The sequence below is a fragment of the Rhipicephalus microplus genome, chromosome X (genome assembly GCF_043290135.1).
Source record: "Rhipicephalus microplus isolate Deutch F79 chromosome X, USDA_Rmic, whole genome shotgun sequence".
Lineage (NCBI taxonomy): Eukaryota > Metazoa > Arthropoda > Arachnida > Ixodida > Ixodidae > Rhipicephalus > Rhipicephalus microplus.
In genome coordinates, this window is record NC_134710.1 from 302,048,928 (window position 1) to 302,073,176 (window position 24,249).

The 24,249-nt window shown below is 42.8% G+C and overlaps 1 protein-coding gene across 1 annotated transcript in view; it reads right to left on the minus strand.

The window, feature by feature from the left end:
- LOC119161336 (long-chain-fatty-acid--CoA ligase 5) overlaps nucleotides 1-24,249 on the minus strand; it is a 166,361-nt gene that overhangs the window by 19,291 nt on the left and 122,821 nt on the right. Inside the window, exons 9-16 of the mRNA XM_075876628.1 lie at nucleotides 22,947-23,069; nucleotides 21,314-21,391; nucleotides 18,489-18,623; nucleotides 18,237-18,319; nucleotides 12,157-12,307; nucleotides 11,788-11,860; nucleotides 10,500-10,588; nucleotides 5,990-6,113 (exon numbers count right to left, since the gene is read on the minus strand). Coding sequence (XP_075732743.1) covers nucleotides 5,990-6,113; nucleotides 10,500-10,588; nucleotides 11,788-11,860; nucleotides 12,157-12,307; nucleotides 18,237-18,319; nucleotides 18,489-18,623; nucleotides 21,314-21,391; nucleotides 22,947-23,069 — 856 coding nt within the window. The remainder of the gene's footprint in view (nucleotides 1-5,989; nucleotides 6,114-10,499; nucleotides 10,589-11,787; nucleotides 11,861-12,156; nucleotides 12,308-18,236; nucleotides 18,320-18,488; nucleotides 18,624-21,313; nucleotides 21,392-22,946; nucleotides 23,070-24,249) is intronic.

The following is a 24,249-nucleotide window of genomic DNA, read 5'->3' on the forward strand; positions in this document are numbered from 1 at the left end:
CTCGTGATCCTCAGCAGAAGTAATTTTTTGATAAATCACGCAGTCATCAGCGTATAGCCTAATCTGAGACGTTATGTTACCGGATATGTCATTAATAAATAATAAGAAAAGAAGGGGTCCAAGTACTGAGCCCTGCGGAACACCTGAAGTTACATCAGCGGTACTGGATGCCGTTGAGTTAAAAAATACATACTGCGAGCGGTGCGAGAGAAAACTAGATATCCAACCTACGAGTAGCGGGTTTTTTAATATGAAATTAAGTTTAAGTAAAAGTTTGGAATGGAGAACTGTATCGAAAGCTTTCGATAAGTCAATAAAAATAGCATCTACCTGATAACCCGAGTCAATGGCTTCAATAACATCATGACTAAATTCGGTAAGTTGAGTGATTGTACTGAAACCGCGTCTAAAGCCGTGTTGAAACTGGTTTAGAATATTATTAGCTTCCAGGAATTCTACTATGTGTTTGTATATGACGTGCTCCAATATTTTGCATGAGTGAGATGTCAAGGAAATAGGCCTGTAATTAGCTGGCGAGGATTTGCATCCAGCTTTAAAAAACGGGAGCACTTTAGCAAGCTTCCATGATAATGGAACTGCTGCTGTTGCTAGGGATTTTTTGTATATTATCATAAGGTAGCGGCTTGTACATGAAGCATATCGTACTAAAAAGTTGTTGGGAATATTATCTGGGCCAGGGCTTTTTTTAGTGTCTAAGTTAACTATCAAATTTAGAATGCCTTCTTCAGATAAACATACGTCACCAATTGAGGGTGCAGGGTTGGCCAGTGAAGGATATGAATTTATCCCTGATAAAAACTTGTGCCAGCTTTCTCTTCTGGCCTGCCGACGCATTTTCCTGCCTCGAGATTTTATTCTCTTAAAGCTCTCAAGGTTTTCCGCTGTCGGCGAGTTCCGCAGCAACCTCCATGCCCTGTTCTGTTCCTTTCGCGCATTCTGACACTCAGTGTTCCACCACGAGACGTGTCGTTTGCCGGGCAGTCCAGATGTTTGTGGAATGCACTTGGCTGCTGTGTCAGTAAGAAAAGCCGTGAAGTACTGCACAGCTTCATCTATGCCTAATCTACATATGTCAGTCCAATTTAAGTGAGTAAGCTTTTGAAATTGTTCCCAGTCGGCTTTGTTTACCAGCCATTTGGGAACATGTGGAGGACATTCATATATAATTGGTGTACTCAAAACTAAAGGAAAATGGTCACTTGCGTATGGATTATTTATGACTTTCCACTGAAGTAATGGTACAAGTGAAGGAGATGCGATACTGAGGTCTACAGAAGAGTAAGTTTTGTTGGCAAGGTTATAGTATGTTGCCTCTTTCCTATTCAACAGACAAGCACCTGATGAAATGAGGAATTGTTCAATGAGACGACCTCGTGCATCACAGCGAGAGTCACTCCACAGACCATTATGTGCGTTCAGGTCCCCAAGGACCAGATAAGGTTCAGGTAGTTCGTCTATTAAAGACTGGAATTGAAGTTTTTCAAGACGGTGGTGCGGAGGTATGTACAAAGAGCAGACAGTGACGAGTTTGTTTAACTGCTCGGACAGCCACCCCTCGAGGGAAGTTTGAAGGGGTAATTGTGTACATGCTATACCTTGACTAACTATAACCGCTACACCACCTGATGGTGGCATGGCATCATCTCTATCCTTTCGGAAGATTACGTAGTTACGTAAAAAGTTTGTGTTTGTTCGTTTCAATTGTGTTTCTTGTACACACAGCACTCTAGGATTGTGTTCATGGAGGAGTTCTGGTAAGTCATCGAGGTTTCGAAGAAGGCCTCGGATGTTCCACTGTAATATTTCTGTCTGCATATTTAAACAAGAGAGATGCTGCTGTGTGTACAAAGAGTATCCTGTGTTGGAGTGAGCTCGTTAATTCAGGTGGCAGGACAGTCGTCCGACCCCGTTATTGGTTTCTTATTTTTCTTGGCGAGCTCCAAGGAGCCGCGCCGCACTTTTGATACCAAGGGTACCGTTGTATCCATCGCCTCCTCAGAGGCACTGGGTGCCCGCACATGCGAGCTGGTGGTTCGGATTTTAGGCCTCGCCTGGTGAGGGGAGGCCTTGAGACCAGAGGACCCTGGAGTCTCCGGCCTCGATTCGCTAGGAGGCGGAGTAGACTGAACTACTGCCGCCTTGGGGGCAGGCACCACAGCCGACGGCTCGCTCTGCGCTGGCTGAAGGGGTGGCGAGGGCTGGTGCGGCATTGCCCGCTGACGCGCTGCATCAGCATATGTAGCTCCGTAAAATGGCGACACTCTTCGTCTTGCTTCTTTGAATGTGAATTTTCTTTAATTTTCAATGTGATAATTTCTTTTTCTTTTTTCCAAAATGAGCAAGACCGTGAGTATGCGGCATGATTTCCGCCACAGTTCACACAGTGTGATGGTTCTTCGCAATTGTCAGAATTGTGGCCTGACACTCCACATTGTGCACAAGTTTGGTGACCACGACAGCTTTGTGAGCCGTGGCCATACTTCTGGCATTTAAAACAACGACGTGGGTTAGGTATGTATGGTCTGATCGACGTCTTCGTGTACCCTGTTTGAATACTTTCTGGCAGATTATTGGAAGCGAACGTGAGTATTAGGTGTTTCATTGGTGTTACCTTGTTGTCTCTTCTAATGATGATTCTTTGTACATTGGTCACATTCTGACTCTTCCACCCCTCCAGAAGTTCCTCTTCGGTCAAGCCGAGCAAATCAGCATCAGATACTACTCCGCGGGTTGTGTTCATAGATCTGTGTGGCGTTACAGTGATGGAAGTGTCACCAAATGTTGAAAGATTCTGTAGCTTTTCAAACTGTTCTCTTTCCCGAACTTCAAGGAGGAGGTCTCCGCTGGCCATTTTGGTAACTTTGTACCCGGCTCCAAGAGTTTCTGTGAGACATCTGGCTACTACAAAGGGGGATACAGTTCTGGCTTGCTTGCTGCTTATCTCACTATGTATAACATGAAAATGGGGAAAGCTTTAATTTGATCGATTGAAAAAGCCATAGTCTTCGGTGCGTACGCGCTTTAAGGCGGTGCGATCACTTAACAAGGGAAACGCTCTATGCATTCCAGTTTAATTTTCTTCAGAAGCGTTGGCGGCCACCCACCACGGAGCCCAACGAGGGGACGCTACAAGTTTGTGGATGCTAAAACCTGCAGACGCCAGCCGTACAACGCTACTATAGCCCAATGCGCCTAGACCAAGGTAGGCTATTTGCACAGGGTTAACCCTAGCTGCCAGGAAGTTTGGAAGTAGGCAGAAGAGAGTAGAAGACAGGACAGATAAATAGTGAGAGATAAAGATGAAGATGTAGGGAGAGAGAGATAGGAAAAGGCGACTGCCGATTTCCCCTGGGTGGGTCAGCCCAGGGGTGCCGTCTACGTGAAGCCGGGGCCAAAGGGGTGTGTTGCCTCTGCCTGGGGGCCTTAAAGGTCCAATCACCCAGCGTCGGCTCAACCCCCCGGATCCCCTTTTCGCCGGACACGGCAAAGCCACGCACGGCTAGGCGTGGGAGGGAGTAGAAACTCCCCCGTTAGCTCGGGTCCGTGGTGTCGCTACACACCAAACGCCTACTTGCGCAGGCGCCCCTGCGGGGGGTGTGTCGTTCCCTTATGCATGCGCAAACCAGTAACTGCGAGTGTGACAGAGGCAGGAGATCGGCCGTATGTCGATCAGGAAATGTTTCCATGAACCGGAAATGTAAAAATATCAGCTGAACCTACTCTATGTGGATATAGCTTTACTAGGTAACGACCCCAGTCATGTATGTATGTGATTTAGGCGTATGTAGAAGTGCATGAACTTCCAGGAGAATAAATTTCCCATTATATGAAGATGACTACTTTTCCTGTAGGCCTCCTTGGGGCACGGAAGTTCATATTTTGCACACGTGAATATTTGGATGACATGTGATTCGAGTAAAGGTGGTTTTTTCTTTCCTACGGAATATAAAAGTCGTCGTAAGGTGCGTGGTCGGCGTAAAACTGCGTCGTATAACCAAAGTTTTTAATACATTGTTTCTATGGAGATTTTGCCGAGAGACCAAACCGATTCGTCGTAAAATGCAGGTCGTCACGAAACCGGGAGACGTATAATCGAAGTTCCACTGTGCTTCCTAAGTTCATTTATAATTCACTGTAGAGGGGCCCTCTAAGCATGAGCAATAAATGTTCCCAACCACTACACAAACACTACCATCATAAATCAAATGTCACCGCTGCACAAGTACCATGGGTTTCACAAGACAGACTGGCTTCTCTGCCTGCTTCTTTCGCCACTTTTGGTGTTTTTATGCTGTCTATTGAGAGCATTACCTAAATCTAAGTCTGCAAAAGCATTTGCATTTTGCCCCTGTCGAAATATGGCCCCTAAAATAAACCCTGTTCACTTGGAGCTCAGCAGCCTAACGCCACAGCTACTGGGCTACCACAGCGAATCACTGCTGTAGTCTGGCTAAAAACCAACATTAAAAAAGACACCTTAACCAATTCCAAATGCAGAACCTTCTATTTCTAGTGTTTTGCACTATGTTCCCTTCCTTCTCACAAATTTTATTTTAAACTTTACGATTTGCCACATTTTTCCATCCCCTCTTTCCCAAAGACAAAGGATGCACTGAGCTCCCTGTAATGGCCAGTCATCAACCAGATCTGTCCGTTTACTTCTTATCTGTCTGACTGTTGCTGTCTACAAAACATTAGGAGTAATTACCTTCCAAAAAATGATGTTCAAACTGCCCCATGGAAACCTCAAAGCAGTACAAGTTCCAAAAGCACCAATGGCTTAAAATTCTACTGTGATGTGAAAGATGATGCTACAAAAAGAATATAGAACAGGAAAGCATAGATGGTAAAAGCTATCATTTTCCAGAAGGCGAGATTTTTGTACAGAATATTTGTTCTACACTAGGTGAATGAATATTTTTTTCTTTTAATAACAACATACTGAACTCTTGGGCACGTTAAACTTGAAAATTAAAAAAACAGGTCAGTTACTCAATGAAATGGAGGAAGAAATGCACAGATGACATCCCCTAGAAAAAGAGTGCCATAGTCGCAACTAGCCACACTACAGTAGCCAACTGAAGCGCAAGTTGATACATCAACATGCAGTGTGAAGTTACTATTACTAATGGCATGATAGCACTAAGCAGATGATGCCACTCTATTGCTACCTTCAAATAGAAAGTTCCGAGAGTTGCAGATACGTCCCCAAACCCTTATGTTTGGCAGAACTTTGAAGTGGATAAGAAGAATGCCACTGTTAAAGTGGGCAACAGCAAGGAGCTTTTTGAGTGTGTTACAACAACAATGGTATTCACTGGCACACATAAAAGTTGTCACCACAAAGTAAACACAGCATTTATGGAGCTCTTTAGGATACAAAGAGCATCAGTTGTTTGCTAATGATAACAAAAACATTCCAAGCAAAAGCCATGCAACTTGCAAGGGAATGAGACATAGCCTGAATGGATTCAGGTTCAGTGAACAGTAATGGGCCACATACAACGAGCATCGCTATCGCGAGCTGGGTAGCTGCAACATGGGCAGCATCCCAAGATAACCTTGAGCATACGCTCTAAATAAGTAGAGCATCTCTACTGCACTTGATGGTACTGGAGAATGTACACTGTTTGAGGTCATCAGCGGCAGGTAAGATAGCGACAAGGCTAGCGGCAGTTACGTGAAATGAGACAAGAGTATTTGCCCAAAAAAATGTTATTTGTGTTTAGTATTCACTGTCCCCGCTCTTCTTTTCCCAGCCTACATTAAAGAAGAGTTTTCTTTTCTTTTTTTCCCTGGCTTTGGACTTCAGTGTGTCAGCTGCAAATCGGGGTGGGCATCGATTCAAGTAAATAGGGTTAGAGTCTCTATGCCACTCAGTATTTTGCAAATTTCTTGACAGTGCATAGTGGGCAAATAATCTATGTAGAAGGCTGATGAAATTTAACATTGGTGCATGTACATCTACCACTCACATCCAGCCATTTGCCGATGTCTCCAGTGTGGAGCCAGCCATCTTTGTCAAGCACTTCTGCTGTCTTCTCAGGGTCCTTCAAGTAGCCTTGGAAGACTGTTGGTCCCTTCACGCAAATCTAAACACAAAAAGCATTTTAAAGTTTTACCTTTCAAACCAAAAGCCGCATGATAAAAGCATCATCCAACCAACAAAGACCTTCAACCCTATTTGGCTCGAATTTGTCAAGAAAACTTGTTCCCATTATGTCCAGAAGGGACACAAGTACTTGGTAGTGTATGACAGAATGCGGTGCACGTTATAGCAGTTGATGTAAAAAAAATGGGCATACATAAAGACATGCACAATTCTCAAAAAGCTCAACATATCTGTCAACAGCAATAGGGGGATCGGTGCATAAAAAAAACTACATTTCTGGATTCAAAAAATACATAGCAAATCGAGCTAAATTTATTGGAAGCTCTTTACACCATCGAAGTCTTTGGCGAAAAGATTTGTTGTTGCGGAAATTGGACTACTATAGTCCTATTTTATGTAGTCCAGTTTTTTTCGTCCTTGACATTGGAGCACAGCGTTTACTACACTATTTTAGTGTCATAGCAGAGAAATAACGCATCAATCATTTATAACAAAGAAAGTCAATGTGCGGTTACACAGAATCTGCTTTATACAGTGAAATCTCGATACAACTGCTATTTTGAAAAGTCGTAATGAAACTACTAAAAATTTGTGCAAAAATTGTAAACACAACCACGTGAGTCACCTACCCGTGCTTTATACATTCACCACCACGTTATGCTCTAATAAACGTAAAAAGGTGAAAAAATGCGTAATATTACGGGACCATTGCATGTTTATTTGAGAAAGAGAATGATCTATCTAGATGTGGGCAGCTGGACCAACTCTTACACGTGCACATTTTTCTTACGCATGGTGAAGCATCTTAAATGCCGATTTTTCACGTTGGTTCACGCACGCCATTTTAACATTGGCTTTGCTCTCGACACCAATTTTTTATCATGTTAAATGGCATAAATCTAGACGGTCGTTTGATAAGTTCAGTGCATGCTTCATAGTTACACTGTGTTCGATACGCGACATCATCCCATAGGTCACTCGCGTCGCATTTTTCACTGTCTTAGAATTCCTTGCGTACTGCTTCCAGAGCTCATCTTGAACATTCAACCCCACCAACCAAAAGGCGAGAGTACAGCCATGTAACAAGCCCGCAGGTAAAGCCGCCTTATGAAAAAAATGGCAACAGGGTGAAACCCGACACAAAAACATTGGGGGACCCATAAGCTTCACCCCTAAAAGTTGAACGCGATAGCGAAATACGGCTCCTAGTGCACCTTTCAACCGCTAAGTGCATACTTATTAATATGTTTAGTTACATACACATGCATGCACATAAACACGCACACAGTAGATTGAACCAGCACGTGCTATTATCGCTGAATGGGCTCGTTTTCGTCGTGACACTTGTCGAAAAAAATGCATCAAAGGGGCCTTGAAACACTTTTTCAGGTAACCATGGAATGAATTCACTGGAAGAGCTAATTGCCTTACAAATTCAATGCTGCAAAAATTTTAAGAATCTGTCCAGTGCGAGTAGAGTTGCAAAGGTTTGTCCCATGCTGCAATTGCATTATCCCTTCTCTCGTCCTCACGAAAGCGCTGGAAGCTAAGCAGGGAGGGGTGGCAGCGCATAGAAACTACCGTGCCTCATGACCTTGAGCACTTTTTTTTCTTTGAACGCATGGCTTTTTCAGTGTTATCGCGCGCGCACGCGTGGACAAGTAGTGGCCTCCCGCGGCTATCTCAGTAACTTGATTTTTCGGTCACAGACGCGCAGACAATTTTTCGCTCACAACCAACGGGGCCGAAGCTGGCAGCGGGTTTTCTGCAACACGAGCTCTCTAGCCCTATCATGTTAAAAACAAGTACCAGATGATGATGATCGAGATAGAGCTATCACCTATTTGAATAGGGCGAGCACATAAAAAATTCCTTAGGCGTTCTGAAGATGATGATAGTGGCAAGTTTGAAGTTGGGAATTAATCCACAGCTGCAAGTAACTTTTCAAAATTGCTATTCGTTATTTTGATGTGTTGTGAAGATATAAGGGGGATAAAATCTCATAGTTATTCTGAAACATTCGGTATTATAAAATTCATAGTATTAAAATATTTTTACAATAAACCAATATAAATTTGGAGGGAAATTTTTAAAATGTCGTTAATCTGAGATTCACTATAACGAGATTTGACTGTATGTGCTGTTACAGTTAGTACAATAGGAAAAGTGCTGAAACTATCAAGCACAAAAGGTTTATGAACAAACTGACGAAACACCTATGATGTCAACCACCTCTAGCGATTTTGCAAGAACTAATCACTAGTTTGGCAGAGCAATGAAACTTAGGCACTTGAAGTGATGACCAAACAGGTCAGACTACACTGAAATGGTAGGAACGTATATCACAATTTTCATAGATTAACCAAATGATGCCAGCTGCAAGTTTAGTGGTGCAATTTTTCTGTCCTTGACATGAGTTAGAAGAGAGAGATCCAAAACAGCCTGAAATGTTTCCTTGGGGGCAAATGTCCACAAGTGTGTACACAATGCCTAAATATCACCACCCAACCTCCACTCTCTTCAGTTGTTTGTGTATACATATTCACCCAGAAATAGAGTGAAGACACTGACTGGTGGCCACTAGCTAAAGTGCGCCTTGTACAGATTGTTTCCTGCATCGTCTGACGGCCACATAAGGCTAGCATGTGTGCGTACATCGTACTCATCCTCAAAGAGCTGTTTGTCCGGCTCTGCTAGCACAAGCTTAACTGCTTGTATGTCTGCCTAGCACGATGTACAGACAAATTTGGCGTTGCTCGGCTGTATATGCATTGCAATAGGATTAGTTCGTGCACTTGCTGACACAGCTGTGTACTGTCGTCATACCCTCCGTTCGCCAGGACCATTTCGGTGTAGGCACTGCTTTGTAGTTGAAGCACATCTTAAAATGCATAAAGTTTCCTAAAATTAACTAGAGGGAACTCTGGCGCTGCGATCGTTCAGCGACCATGGAAATGATGGGCAGTACACGGATTTGACAAGTTTTCATACTTGCGGGCAGCAAATTCGTACTTTTGGCTTCGTTTATTGCTGTGTTTCGGTTTTGTTTCGAAGGAAAGAACGAACCCTTTTGACCTTTGTGACCCGATTTAAAAAGGTAAGCCTAAAAAATAAGGTGGTGAAGCACAACCCCTGAACATTTGCCGATTTTTGTTTCGTGAGAAAACAGCTCCAAGCCACACGAACGCACACGAAGCCAGATGCAGGCTAGAAGTACGAAGATTAGACAATTCTGTGTACTACCCATCATTCCCATGCTCGCTAAAGCGCTGTGCATTGCAGCTCCCATAGACACTAGCGCCAGAGTTCCCTCTAGTGTATATTAGGATACTCTATAGTAAAATGCACTAAGTCTCATCCCAGACATGAGAAGTATTAAGTATTGTGTGAATGCAGCATTTTAGCAACACAGTGATAAATGAAGTTTGGCATGCCATTAGGTGTCTACCTGCAGCCCTGTTGCTCATTGGTTATGCAACAGGCTTTACTTCTGCTTGAAATAATCTTTAATTTACAATCCTGGTCCCAATACAGTGAAATATTTCTGTCTAGTAAACTGTGACACTTCGGTACTTCCGTACTTGCACGTGAGTAATGCGACCCCAAATATAACACGAGGGGGGTACTACAGGTCTCGACGAGAAAAAAAAAAGTTTATTACGATTACAACACAAAGTGATGCAACTGTAAACAGCAATCAAAGAGTGGTCGCCCGCAGGGCTTTATTTATATTTACAGTCGTTAAAAATGCTATAATCACTAGCTTGCCTGATCATTTATAATCTCTGCTAGAGTCTGCCACTGCCGACAAAAACCGCGTCGTCCTTCTGCTAGACTGTTCAAGAGGCTGTTTGATCAGTTCAATGAGATGCCAGTGAATATGAAGGCCTAGAAAAGGTTGATTGATTGATATGTGGGGTTTAACGTCCTGAAACCACCATATGATTATGAGAGATCTCGTAGAGAAGGGCTCCGAAAATTTCGACCACCTGGAGTTCTTCAACGTGCACCGAAATTTGGGCACACGAGCCTACGGCATTTTCGCCTCCATCGAAAATGCAACGGCAGCAGCCGGGATTCGATCCCGCAACCTGCAGGTCAGCAGCTGAGTGCCTTAGCCACTAGAGCACCGCGGTGGGACGAATTATAAAAGGAGATAGAGGCAATCACAAGACACCCTGTGATCACCTGCATCTTCTCTTCATGTGCCATGCTTTCTGAAGCAGTTTTCCTGCCATATTAGAAACAGTATTGTCTTTAGGAATTTTTGTGAATGCAACGCATTATCACGCCACATATATTTAAACATGCAGTGCTAGCATGGGCTAAGCAGTCGGTACTGAAGAACAATAGTAAGAGCTCTTACCTCTCCTTCATTGTTGCTTGCGTAGTACTCCATGTCGGGAACGTCCACTAGTTTCACATTGCAGGCTCCAATGGGAGGTCCCACATGACCTGTTTTTAACGAAAATTAGACTTCCAAAAAACACAAAGAAAACAATGACACTTACTTCAGTTCTCTAAATAAAATACTATACAGTAAAAGCCTACCTCATTCTAACATAGTATATCAACCTAATTTTTCAGCAGAAAACACAGTAAAGAACATTCAGTCAAATATTTTTGCATAACCCATAAAAAGCCTGTATGCAGGTAGGAGACCACATGCTTTTCAAGCTTTCAATTTTCTCAAACTACCTCTCAATACACATGCATTTATCACACACTGCCAATTCACCACATTTCCTTATATAAGTCATGCCAAGCATTGCCTCCAGGACAAGATCAAACAGAAAAGCCTTTTCACTGATGAGACGGAGGCACCATCTAAAGGCCAAGAATGATGCCACTGCAACTAAGGAAGACAACAGAAAGAAAGAGACAAACACAGGCATTGTTGTGCCTGCATTTGTTCCTTTCCATTGTCTTGTCTCGCTGCGCTAGTAACGATGGCTTTACATCCAAACACCAACTTACTCAACATTCAATTCTTTTAAAGCTACCAATACCACAGTCTCTGAAATTAGGTACTTTGTGAGAGTATGGCACCACACAATATGCCAACATCAATGCTTAATGAGATGACACACAGAAAGTCTATCGAAACATCCATTCGCTGAATAAAAAAAAAATACATATTCTCATGCACTTCTATTGAACACTGGACTACTTCAATATAATAGTGGGCATAAAGAAATCAACCAAGCACTATGCATGTTCACTGTGCTATGCAATTGATACACAATATGCATGTATTCAGTGAAATTATGACCAAGGGGTCATGGCTTCAGTATGTCAGAGTCGAATTCTATTTCATAGCTTTATTCGGTGAGTGCATCTTTTCCTTCGTAAGTTTCTTCTGTGCTAGGTTGACCTTTAAAAAACACAGGACAATGCTAAGAGGAGCTCCATAAACAGTTTACATGTCTGAGGCAGCATTTTATCGGCAATATAGTTGACGCTGCGCTATGCCTTGCGATGGGCTACACAAACAAGTGCCTTTCGCTCCCCTGAACCTCTGTGTTCAGAATTTAAGTAACTCCATTTGCACAAGGCACATTCAAAAACTTGCACTGATGCCTTCCCTGATGTCACAACAGTTAAAGCCGCTGCAGAGAGACCCTTCGAAAATCTTGTGCATGATGTTCCCTTACCCGCATTGTAGTCGCCAGGAAATGTCAGAGTACAAGGTGCAGTACACTCCGTCTGACCATAGCCCTCCACAATCTAAAATTAAGAGAACATTAAAACTGTGTAAATTATCAGCATTTTCACATGCCACAACTGTTAACAACATGCATGAGAATGGTAGAACACTGAGACAGCTTTACAGCTGTCCAAATGTTAGGCAGAAATCAGTTTTATGACCCAGTTGGCTAATAAACTTCAGAATGCTTCACAAACTGCAGAATTGAGTTAGTATACATGAATGCTCTATAAAATAAATAAAAGTTATGGAAGGCTTACAGCATAACCCCAGGTCAGCCACAAAATAATCTTCTACACAATATATTCACACTCACCACACAACCCAAAGCACACCGAACAAATGTTATCACATTTGGTGCCAATGGTGCAGAGCCAACTACCATGAGCCGAAGGCGGCCTCCCATGCTTTCATGGACCGACTTGAAGATCAGCTTATCCCAAAGGCTGTTTCGTCGCACAATAAAGCTGTGAATGCACAAACAAACAAAAGATCTTTTTAAGCAAATTAAGGAATCTTTTCTGCAGCAACAGCATACCCCAGATAAGTCTAACAACCTGTTAACTAATGGCATGACTATTATACTAGAATTACACATGTACACTGTTGAGCCCTACTGTTGCCTCACAACAGAGCGGCCATTCCTGCACTGTACCTTGCAAACTGGCCATCTGTGACAGCCCAATGGTCATGTTGACTTTTCACGCAGCTTGGCTAGTCTGCTTGGTGGCTTGATTAGCTAATTAGCCACCAGAAGCAGTGAGGGCAACGTCTATGATGCAGTTTCAAGTTTTGGCACCAGAAACACAACCTCCAAGATCTGTATTTTTTATGTTCAGGTGTTAAAAACTGGTTCTGATGCATTCAACAATAGTGCAGACTGCGATGCCAGTTTTTGTTACTTAAAGTCATCCTGTTTGCACAGGGACTAGATGCCAGGGTGGACTCATCGCTATTGTTAATGATTGGAAATGCTTTTAGTGGTCTAAACACATTTTTGTCTCGCTCTCTAATGGGCTGCCCTATTTGTCGTGTTTTCGTGTTGTGTCTTAGTGCTTCCACACTTCCGACACGCTGAATAGACAACCAGGACGGCACCAAGGAAGTAGAAGTTTAAATAAGTCGCATGGCACTGCAAGCACTAGAGAGACGCCTTGTATTCTAGTGGAAGGTAACAACAGATCTTGTGTTAACACAGCATAAAAAGCAAAAAAAATGTCAGGCTACATAGTTACTACATTTATTTTAATTTTCCCATTAAAAGCCATGAAAACTATAGCATGGGCTCACGAACTGGGATTCATAAAGAGCACTTTAGGGTTCCGTCAGGGGTCAGAACAAACAAAGGCAACCTGCTTCCATTTTACCCCTGCTATCCCTTAATTTATGGCTCCGACAACAAAACTTGCAAAAAGTTTCGCATTTCACAAAGTCATCACGCATTGTATCTGCGCATCAGGTGCCTTCAGCTAGCAAGAGACCTATGCAGTAGCAGCATTGAAGACTTGTCATCTAGCACAGTTTGTGGACTCGCAGTGACAGAGCATGCAGAGCACTGATAATTTATGCTCATGAGCACAGTTAAACACGTGTACGGGGATCAATTAAGTAATTCTGCAAGCCAACACAAGGCTTTGGAAACGACATTAACAAGCACACAGGGCACTTTATTGGTGGCTCATGGTGCGATGGCATTCATGTATGTAGCTGTTTTCATACACACTAATTTCCCACTGCACTACATCAGTTTTGTAAAGAAAGCATGCAAATCCTTTGAAACATGCAAGAGACGTCGCTTCATGCCAGTTGTGGGCTACATGATCATTTGGCCTTAGCCTTAAGACTGTAGTGTTCACGGCTGTTTTGCAGTGCAACTGGCATGGTTTCCTTTTTTTGTTAAGCAAAATAGAAAACAGGCTCATATACATCCGCTGCTTCATTTGAATGACCACACTGGTTACATCACATGACGCCTGAAGCCTGGGCTGTATGATTGACAGCCACATAGCAAAACTTGTGTAGCTGCTCGAAGTGAGAAGGGGGCTATCACTATTTTATCTACGTACAGTAGACTCTCAGTAAATGGATATCTATTAAACGAAACTACTGCTTAAACAAAACTCTACAATGCTTGGTTTTGGGCTTGTACTCTGCACCTATGTTCACCTCTCAGTAAACGAAACTTCTGTTAAATGGAACACATTTTCCCGGTCCCTTCAGGTTCCGTTTACTGAGAGTCTATTGTATTATCACGAGTCCCACATCAGAAGCCATGGCCTTAGATACTAAAGATAATAGGCAACACAGAGGCTTTAAAGGGGCACTTGAGCATAATCAGAAAACATGGCCAATCGGCATAGTTGAGGCTCCTGAGATCCTGCAAGCCCGAATATTTTAGCGCAGTACACGGCCTGGAATTCACTATATATTCTCAAGGTTAGCCAAAAATTGCTGTCTCTTCTTTCGACGAATGACACTACAAGCACAAAAATCTCTCCTCACAGCCATCATATAGCCATTGGCTGATTTGAGCACAGCACACTTGGTCGTAACTGGGGCCGCTGCGAGAAGCAGTGACCTGCCTCCTGAACTCTGAACCGACTGAGCAACTGACTGTGCCTAGTGACCGTGTTAGTGTGGTAAATAAAAGTAAATAACAGACCACAGCACTCTGTGGCATGAAGGTCTTAATGGTGTCTGCAGTGTCACTCCAGCAGATGTGGAAAAATATTCACATTGCCATCATGCAGTACAGATCATCTTAAAAAATGTACAATGTAACCAACACCAGTAAAAAATAACCAGTTACCCCATTAATCTTAGCATCAACTAGAAAATAAACACTTAAATTTTGCAACACCGTATTCAAACCCATAAGACCAAGAAGCACAGTTTTCAAGGCCAGGGCCAAGGCGATTTCACTTTTGCAAGCAAAAGCTTGCCACATATTCTGCTTAAAAAAGAAGCAATTAACAATGATAACGTGATCCAAGTTACCACCCACCAACATATAGGTGTCACAGTTAGGCTTAACCACTGCAAAACATGGAACAAAATTCTAACAACCATGTATCCAAAAAGTGAGTGCCATTCCTGAAAGCCATTACCGAATAGATAGAAGGAAGGCAGTGTGGCCTAAAAATACAAAACCTAGTTATGATTTGCCTACATCATAAGTTCGTACACACACTAAATGTTTGCACTTCACTTTCTTGCTATCCATAAAGCTGAAATAGAATGCTGCAAGATAATGTGTAACTGGCTCACACAATAAGCCAAGAGTTTCATGCATACAGCAACTCAGAAGGGACAATTGACTTTACAGAATATAATTTTACACCCAGGGTAAAAACAATGCCCAAATGCCACTTCCATTGATATTTACTACAAGGTGGCATGTCAGCCAGTGCTTACTGTACCATGTTAAAGTGCATACCGTAAAAATCAGAATATTAGTCAATTTTTTTTATATATGCTATGAAAAGTCAACCCTCATTTTATATACCAAGAATTAGTAGAGAAAAAAATGTGGAAGTTCAGCAAGAATGGGCAACTAAAGTCAAAAGCCTCCATTGCCATTGCGAGTATCAGCAGCGGTGCCAGTGGGCAAGGCTAGGCAAGGCCTGCAGTGCAGCGCTACTTTGCTTCGGTTATCTTTGTCAGTCTGCTGTTTTCTTTTTTCTATTTCCTTCAAAAATGAGTAATAGTCTATGGCAGTTTACGATAGGCTTTAATAAAAAAGTTATTGAGCATGCCGAACTGCACAGCAACCTGACGGCACAATGGGAATTGGGTGCATTGGAGACAAGTGTCCGATACTGGAGGAGCCAAAAGCAGTCACATTCTGCAGCAACCAAAACCAAAAAAAAGTTTGTTTCGAGGACGAACTGCAGCCCACCTCGAACAGGAAACGCTAGTGTAAACGCTACTCGCCGAATTCATCCAGGAGCTGCATGCAAAGTCGCTGTCCATCACAGTGGAGTGCATCCGCGTGAAAGCTATCGAGATAGCGTGGGACTTTGAGCTTACTAGGGCGCAATTGAAGGGCTCACCATTGTGGATGCGCAAATTTATGAGCCGGAAGGGCGGCAACGCCACTGATGCGGCGTACTTTCCTGTACCAAAAACTGCCTGAAGATTTCGATAACAAGCTGGTTGAGTATCAGCGCTTCGTCATCGAGCTTCGTAGACAGCATTGTTACATGATGGGACACATGGACAACTCCGATCTGGTTCTATATGCCTTCGAACCGGATTGTGACCGCTAAAAGATCCAAGCAAGCGAAGCTCTTGATAACGAGCAACGAACATTCACAATTTGCAGTGATGCTCGCGTGCATAGCCGATGGAAAGAAGCTGTCCCCTTATATCATTTTCAAGAAAAAGGGCTACCAAGAGCAGACTTTCCCCAGCACGTTATTCGTGAGTGAAAGAAAAAAAATTGGTCCCGAATCTGCATGTTACAGTGCAAATGCCGTCGAAAGACGATAGTCTTGCCTCTGGAGAAAGTGAAGAAAACATTTATTTGATGTTCTGCACAAGAAAATCGGTGAATGGTATTCTGGAGGCGTTGCGTTGGAGTGCCTCGAGCATGCAGCGGAGGCGAACGAGCGCATTGAGGCACGTTAGACACGAGCGCCATCTGGCAGTTATCTTCGAAAACGAAGGAAGGCCTGCGCGCCTGCGGAGAAAGATGCGTGCCATTCTCAAAGGGAATAAGGTGTAGAACGCAAAGTGACGGGCAGGTGCGACCACGGTGTCGTTTTAGCGAAGCGTTGGTAACACTTGCCTTTTTGAGCACTGCATTGCACTGTCGGCGCAGCTTGTTTAACGCTATGGTCCTTAGAACTACTTGTGTTTGCTTTTTCTAGTATAAAGGCACACATACAAAACATCGACGTGTTGTTATGGTACCTAAGATATGCCCAATGATTGCTTTTTAATTGACAATCGCACAAGTATGAATGCTAAAGCTTGAGCAATATTGGTGGGCGCTGCGGATGGGGTCGGCCATTTGAGGTATCGTTAAGGGCAGACAAACGGACAAATGTACAGGTAGACAGACAGACCAAAATTTTTCTGTCGAAGGTCCCCAAGAAAGACTATAGTTTTTAAAAAGGTTCATGAATGGGTCTCTCATGCTTGAGTGGATCTAGCTCATGTCGAATCGGCGACCCAGTGTGCTTTTTCAGCGATCGAGCAAGTTGGTGCTCAACTCATTTCGAGACCACCTCATGGCCGATGTAAAGAGAGCTCTGTCCGATGGCAAGACGGACTTTGTTGTGATCCCTGTGGGACTAACATCAATCCTCCAGCCACTGGCCGTAGTGCTCAATAAACTCTTCAAAGATCGCATGCGTGAGCTCTGCAATGAGTGGATGCTGGGCTACAATCCCAAGACCCCCGCTGGCCACCTACGACGTCCACCGCTCGCTACCGTTCGTGGCTGGGTGTTCTCAACTTGGAAATCTCTCCCGGAAGAGATAGTGCGCAAGTCTTACCGCAAATGCTGCATCAGCAATGCATTTGATGGAACGGAGGATGATGCACTCTGGCACATAACTAGTGAGAAACAAACGTTGTTGGACTTAAGTTCGGACGAGTCTGTGTGACAGCACTTTGTGGCCTTGCGACATTTAACTACATAAGATTAGTGTCGAAATAAAAAGAAACGTCACCACAGTGCAGCTGATTGCGTTGCGTATTTATAAAGATAAGAATGCACCACGATACTTTGCAATTTAATTTTTTTTTTTTGAGGTTCAAAGTTGCGGGGGTCGTCCTATATTCCGGTCTGAGCCATAATCCAGTTTTTATGGTATGTTTTATGAAGTTGCAATTTCAGCCAGAGATAACTAGATGAGATTGTTACAGCGCTAAAGCTGATATAACACATCAGCCACAGAATACCATGAAATGCCAAAATTTAGAGCAATGACATAGTAGAAGCCTGATGATAGTAATAGCGCGAGAACAGAGCGACGACAAAGAGGCAAAAAAGACACGAAGGACACACCTCTTTGTCGTTGCTCTATTCTCGCGCTATAACTATTGTCATGTCATACCAACTAGCCCAAGCTGCCACACTTCTATTGTAGAAGCATTGGTTTACAAGGGACATGGAGAGCTTTCAAGCATAATTTGGCTTGGATTAACCCCCTGAAAGTAAAGCTCATTTACGTTTTTTTCTAAGGTGTCTATTGCCCAGTCTTATTTTAACTTAGTCACATTAACGCACAGACGAATTAGCACCCAAGACAAAGCACAAATGTGCCACAGCATTTACGATCAACTGATAATCTTTTTTTACTTTTTTTTGTGTGCCTGCTAAATAACATACTATTAAATACAGCATTCAATGTAGCCATGATGACTATAAACCACATCATCACTTACTTCTGGAGCTCAGATTCCTTGCTCTTGAGGGCCATGTTCAGCAGCGTACGTTTGATGAAGCTGCCGCTGCAGGCAGAGATCACCTTTGGGAATAAGAGATATTTCTACAATGTCTAGAATGTTCTACAAACCAGCTGCAGATTTTTGGTATGTGAAATGAATGCAAGTGCTCAGAGGGAAAACGTGCATGCATTTGGTAGTACGGGACACTAACCTGGTACCAGAATGCAAGTCAGAAAGCCAACAACACACCTTGTCATGAATTCTGTTCAGCAGGCGGGGTACTGTGGGACTGATTGTCGGGCGCAGGGCCTTCATGTCCTCGCCAAGTTCCTTGATATCGCCACTGAAGAAGCCAACTTTGCCACCGATCATGTAGATTGCCATCTGGGTAGGTAGTGCACAGTGTAGGGGTGACCATCATGTAAGCAATGAAGCTCTTATAAAAAAAAAAAAGGAGTGCTCTTCAAAATGTGATGCAAATTTCTTGGTGCATCAGGTTGAAAAAGAGTCGCTGAATTTGCTACTGAAATACATGGCCGGCCCAGAGGCACATAAAATTTAGCTAAAAGCTTGAAAATTCTCCGGTGCCATAAAGTTTAGCATATAAAGCACATAAAGTTTACCTAAAGTTTGAAAAATTTCTGAATACCAATTCTTAATTACAGTGATGAAATTATATTGTAAATACTTTTAAAAGTGCACCTCAATGCAAAATTTATATAAAAGTTGCATCATGACTTATAATATGTGAATTTTTATTACTTGTTATACACACATTTATGTTGAATGCACAAGCACTCTGCATCCTTGTCATTAGGCAAACAAGCAACTGATATTGTCACATGGGTTTGGCACATCTGCTTGCCTACGGCAGTCCAAGCTCAGACACTGGCAGAAGCATGCTCATGTGTCCAATATACACCACTAGCCTTTGGACATGAAAAGAATCATGTGTGGATCCTCACTAAATCACTATGGCTGTGCATCTTCATGCTTGATAGTGAATAAGGCCTAAAACTGCAAGTACACCAGCGCACATCTCTAAGAAATGTCTTATTCCATGCCAGCCACACTGGTTAAGTCACTCCAGCACATAAATTGAAAACTGGCAACCATAGTAGCAGTTTTGTGCTAGTCAACATTATGACTCGCAAGCTAACATGCATATGTGCAGCAGTGTGTTAACGGGCCTTCCTGGGCACTTGTGGAACAATGGTTATTTTTAGATGCAAAGCAGCTCTTTGACTAGCCTGTGTAACCCTGTTCCTCCGCACTGGGGCGGTGCCAAGTAGGCTACGCCTTCCCTCACAGTGTGCGTGCGTGACGTCACTCTCTCCTTAGCCTGTCACCATTTGCCGCGTGTCATCTCTCTTGCTTCACCCTCTCCACTGCTCACAACCATCGAGCCCACTCCTCACGTCAACATCTCCTCACCCGCGCCGCCTCTCTCTATCTGCCAGCAAGAAGCCGCAGGTAGCCGCGCTCCGTGTGCTTGCACGCCGTGGTTTCGCGGCATTGGTGCCAGCAAAGCGAAGCCAATCGTGTCCGCAAATGGCGACGTCACGCCTGGAACACCGATAAGGTGCGAGCCAGGGAAGCTGAATACAGGTGTCGGCAGTGAAAGACCAACGACACTGATGAGGTGCAAGTCAGGAACGCTGATTGCATTTGAGAATAGAGATGGCGCGCAGGTAACGTCCCTCCTTCCATGTCTTTGTGTTTCATTTCAAACAAACATTTACTCCAGTAAGCGCTACACCCAGTTTCGCTTCAAACCGTTCTTCCAGCACCTACATAGACGCCCGTTTCAACTGGGTCAACGCCGTGTGCATCACTGCTACTTCACATCCCATCAGGGTTCCCTTCGGGGAGATGGTCCATAGTTTTCTGACAAATCTTACACTATTGACTACCGCTTATTCAGACTGACTGCTTGCACGCACTTTCATCTAACACCTGTAATTTGCCCCGTGGAGAGGGAGGGTAGACGCTGATGCGTGCGCTCGCCATCTCATGGTGGGGAGAATCGTACGCCGCCTTGGGCCTTCTTCACTGGAACAATTCAGTTCTAGTTACCTGGAGCACAAAGGTCACTGCAATCCTTGCACAGTCTCCACTTGCGAAAAGGGCCCGCTTTTCAGACACAGCGAAGTAACAACTGAGACGCTTATTCGCATTCATCTGTACTTGTGAGTGCATTTCGTGCATCATTTGTGCGTGAGAAACGCAGGGCACGTTTCGATCTGCTTACAATTCTACGCGCAACCTTCCAATTTGGTGCTATCTTGTTCAATGCTTCACCTTTGCGGCAAAGCTGTGACATTTTTTAAATCCTTTTTATCTAAATAAATAACTTACCAATTGTAACTCCCGAACTTGAGTTTGCTCCGTTCTGCTGTGTGAAGCTTAACCAACCACTCAATGTACCTAACACATTATATCCATAATACAAGATGTTAAATAAAGCATAATAAGTTATTTCTACACACAGTTTGCTGCTTTCAAGAAGTGCACAAATAAGAAGCAAATATTAATTTCACATAAACATTGATCTTGTGGCAGCTTGATGCAATAGGTTTGATCCTCCCTTCTGTCCACTAATTTAAAAAAGTGCAATTCTTGAAAGCCTTAATTTGTTCATGTGTGTTGCATTATACCACTGTTCTCATATGCTATCACCTTTTGTTTTCGTCATGTTTCATGCCATATCCCTGCATACAAACTTACATTTTTATAATAATAAATACTACAATTTTATTGAATACTACAATTTTATTGCATGTACCTAGAACACAATGTTCTTGCCACACAGCAGATACACAAATGAATTCTGGTACAACTTTCTGAACTGAGGAGGCCTCAGCCAAAGACTGTAGCTATAAGTTGCAATGTTGGCATTGAGTAATAAGTTTTAGGCTTATTCTTTCTTTGATACCCAAGAAAAGTTGCATTAACCTAAATATTTGATAATAAACAACAAGCTTCCTATGGTTGCAGGAGAAAGCTGGTGAAAGTAAACTGATAGCATTACTAAAAAATAAGTTTATGCATTTCTCTCCATTTTGAATACTTGCCTCACAACACCTTTCAAGCATGTGGGCCAGGGGGAGAAATGACAGCATCACATCGTCGCCATTAGGAGCAACATCCCCCTGGAACATACAAAAATCACGATATACAATTAAAAAAAACTGTCAATGAAATTAAGCTACGATCTTTTCAAAAATCTTTCATAAATAAAAAAGGAATTTAACATTTGAACTGTTTATTACCACAAAAATCATTCGTGAAATCAACCATTATTTCAGAGCTGCAGTAACAGCTTCGAGTACAAGAAAATTATTCACCGAAAAATAATGATGTTATAATTTTTTCATGGACTATCGCACGTACCAGACCTGTGCTGTTGCAACATACTAAAAGGAACTTAGAAATAATTTTTATGGCACTAGTTTTTTTTTTTTTTTCGTCTAGTGCAACAGAAAGTTTAAGGTAAAGAATACCATGAAATCCTTTTTATCACAATTTCACAATATGAGGTGCTGATCAAATTGTACATGCAATGCATATGCAAACAAGGGTAGGCTAGTGTGACAGCATTCATACATCAGTAAACAAATCAGCCCCCGTTAATAAAGCCACTATTGTGCCAATTTGTGTTCATGCCCTAGCTGGGGTGCGTCACACATGTGCATGTACCGCAGCTTACATGGGTTTTGAGTTCCATAGTACCAGCTTATCGGTGCCAAATTCCTTTATTTCATTAGTAGCATATAACGAAATAGTAGTGCCTAATAAAATCTAGACTGTAATTTTATGGACTGATTGTGGTGTGCCTAAGCAACAGCAGACTTCGCACAGCAATCCCGACGACTAATTCTCGCAGTTCCACAGCACCCACAAGTTTTTGCAATGTGTCAGCTTTTGCGACTTTCAAATTCAATTTAAAAATGCAGGTCCTATTCAAATTTTGAAAAGAATGCTTAAAGGGGTCGTGAAACGCTCGCTCTAAAGCGACAATGCGAAGCCACGGGCGTCCATGCGCACCAACTAGGTGACGTCATCATAAGTAATTCTTTGCCTATCGAGGAACGCGGAACTTTTCGGTACTTGCGAGTGCGTGCAACTGGGACGCTCATCAGCGCCTTTGTCATACGCAATCAGCGCTAACTTGAACTCTGACGTCATATTAAGCAGCGTCCTTGTGGGACGCGGATCGCGTATGGCAGATGCGCCTTTTGCGCGTGCTCGATATGCCATAGAGTTCCGCGTTTCTCGATAGGCAAAGCTTCTATGCAGGTCCACTCGGGCTGATGATACAGTTAGCGCATGTGGCTGCCGTTGGTGCCGCATTGTCGTTGTAAAGCGACCATTTCATGACCCCTTTAATTCTGTCAGTCTTTCTACTTCCACCAGCAACTTGCGACATGTTCAGCCTAGTAGTCAGTCTTTTAACAGAGGATGTGATGCTGAATGTTCCTATACATTACATTTTCTAAACCATTTCACTAGAACGAATGTATGCCAAGAGAGGATGGAAGAAGACTTGTGCTAAACCATAAGAATCAAAAAGCACTGCGCAAAAATCCTAGTTACGATCAGGCACTATTGAGATACACTAATCCGACAAAAAAAAGCAAATACAAATTATGTCAGCATTTCATAAACTTGTGAGCTGTTTGAGCAAAGAACAATTAAAAGACACACCAGTTGGCGCATGACGGCAGAGAGATCCGAGATGATGTTGAGGTGTGTCAGCATGACCCCCTTGGGATTACCTGTTGTGCCACTAGTGTAGCACACTGTGGCCAGGTCAGTTGTGTGTGGCGGCTAAAATTAAAACAAGAAGAAAGATGTTGAAGCATTAGAAGAGCACATGATTGCTAAAGCTTTGGCCCGCAGCATCAGAAAAAACTTGAAAAATGCACTTAATACCTGCAAAAACTTACCCATAGACAGAAACCTTTGAACACAGGTATGTGACAGTAAGTTGCAATACAGTAAGTGTTCATGTGACAACTTGCGTGAGTGCTTTGTCACTCAAAAACTTCCTTTGTAGCAGCTTACTGTGATTTGCACAAACACCCCTGTCCAAAAATAAAATTTATCATCACCCGGCTGTTTCATACCCATTGCAGATGAAAAGCCTGTTCCAGTGATCTTCAATTATGCCCCATCTGTCAGCTGTTCATCCTAATGCCAACTGGTCCATTAATATAGACAACATTACAGGTAAATTCAAGTTGTCCAAGGATTTTGCAGGTGGCCACAGGAGCCAATGTCAAAATTTAAGAGTTAAGGCTCAAGTGTCATTATATAAAACTAATAAGATAATACAGCAACACTGCTTTGTGCTATTGCTAAGACTACACATACCTACTATAAAGTGAAGACTTCTCAGATGCCAAACAGGGAGGTAGTGAGGATTTGGAGACAGAAACATTTGTTCCCCATTTTGTTCAAACGAATGAAAACTATTTTTCATGCTTTTCAGGAAATTTGCACTTGTGCTTCAGCATCATTCCACATACTTTCAACAACACATGCGTGACAAGCCGGACAACATGGTCAGTGTACTTTGGCTGGGCTACAACTCGTTACTAAGTGCACTGATGAGTACACTGTAACTGGATAAAGAAGATGTCAGAGTTTCAAGCTGCCCTACACATCTGGGAGAAGTGTCATAACAGGTTGAAAAAAAAAAAAACGATTCACTTGCCAATGAATGCCTGATTATAATCACACTTTTGTGAGCAAAAGCACAAATCATACCCATCCTATGAGTAAAACTAACTAATTACCTGCCCTGCGCTATCACTTTTATCTAACCAATACAATAGACTCTCAATCACTCAAGCTCCAATAGTTCAAACTTTCGGTAAACTCAAACCAACTTCAAAATTTTAGTTGGCCCACTATGTTTTCAATGTAATATTTTAAAACAGCTTTACTCAAATAACTCTCTTGGATAAATTTGATCAATTCATACTTATGCTTGTTCATGCCTGAA